Source organism: Phragmites australis, chromosome 8, assembly GCF_958298935.1.
Source record: "Phragmites australis chromosome 8, lpPhrAust1.1, whole genome shotgun sequence".
In the NCBI taxonomy this organism is placed as follows: domain Eukaryota; kingdom Viridiplantae; phylum Streptophyta; class Magnoliopsida; order Poales; family Poaceae; genus Phragmites; species Phragmites australis.
The window spans coordinates 23,218,015-23,219,326 of NC_084928.1; the positions used below are offsets into that span (position 1 = coordinate 23,218,015).

Consider the following 1,312-nt stretch of genomic DNA (forward strand, 5'->3'; position numbering starts at 1 on the left):
AAGCTGCTTCGCGATACTTCTCAGCGGGCCCCTGCATCCGTGGTCGTGCTCCCTGACCAGTAGCTTGACATGCGCGCCGATTTTGGTGCGGACCAGTCTCATGACTGATTCGGATGAAGTGATACCGATCGAGTCGGAAGTTGGAACCGAGTCGGAAGTTGGAACCACACCACTGATTCGATCGGATGGCATCGCCTATATATGTCGTAACGAGATGCCCCATGTTTCCACCGTATCCTAGCTAGCTATTCGTCCAAGCGCCATGGCCGCCGTCCGTTCCGTGTGGTCGGACAACTTCGCCGCCGAGTCCGCCGTCCTCCTCGACGTCGCGCCGCACGCCACCCACGTCGCGTTCAACGTGCAGTACCCTGGCTGCATCTTCCACGGCGACGGCAAGACCCACTACACGAACCTCACCGCTGAGGAGCGCTACGCGCTCGTCCGGGCGAACGTGAACCCCCTCCAGCCGCTGCAGGTCGGCCTCGCCGTCCGCACCGACGATGGCCGGCTCCTCGCGTGGGAGTTTAACCTCTCCAACTTCGACATCGCCTCCGACGTCTGCTACCGCTGCGCGCCGGACTCCATCGCGTACCTCGCCAGCCGCGGGGTCGACTTCTGGAAGCTGAAGTACGATGGGATCCCCGGGTACAGGCTCCGGTGGCTGCTCCGGGACTCCGGCCTGATCAGAGCCCGGCCGGCGTGGGCCACTTTCGCCGGCGCGTTCCACGTCGCCTACTTGCTCAAGATCATGATCGGCGAGTATCTTCCCACCAACCTCGACGGCTTCATGAACCTGGTGCGCCAGAAGATCGGCGCGCACGTCTACGACGTCAAGCTCCTGGCCAGAGAGCACGACCACGGATGCAGGGGTCCGCTGAAGCTAATCGCGAAACAGCTGGGCGCCGCGCCGAGCGTGGAGGCGGAGACGGCGCTTGCCGGAGAGGCTGCCGTGCTGGCGTTGCAGTCTTTCGAGGTTCTTAAGGACAAGCTTGGAAACAACACTGGCAAGTACAGCAGCGAGCTGTGCGGCATCCAGACTTTCTAGTACAGTCACCATGACGCAAGATGGATGATGCAACTGGTTAGAGCAATTCAGGGAGAATTCGAGGCACAGATGCTAAGGTCTTCGTTCTGTAGCTTCGTTAGCATCTTTTGAGACCCACCATTTACAGGTCTGCGATACATGTAAAATAATTCTGATATTTCTGTATTCAGATTAGGCCTGGTTTATGTTTCGCGAACCAGCAGATAAGAATTTGTAACAAAGTCAATTGAACAAATTTGTAACGCAACAGTAGATACTATTGCCACT

General features: G+C 58.0%; 1 protein-coding gene across 1 annotated transcript; it reads left to right on the forward strand.

Annotated features, from left to right (window-relative positions):
- The first annotated feature begins 262 nt into the window (after positions 1–262).
- Positions 263–1,045, forward strand: LOC133927666 (probable CCR4-associated factor 1 homolog 9). The gene has a single exon (XM_062374104.1). It carries the CDS (start codon positions 263–265, stop codon positions 1,043–1,045), a length of 783 nt encoding a protein of 260 aa, XP_062230088.1.
- Positions 1,046–1,312: the final 267 nt, after the last annotated feature.

Bases quoted from the DNA above. Each gene is read 5' to 3' on its own strand.
- LOC133927666 (XM_062374104.1), top strand. From the start codon at position 263: ATGGCCGCCGTCCGTTCCGTGTGGTCGGACAACTTCGCCGCCGAGTCC.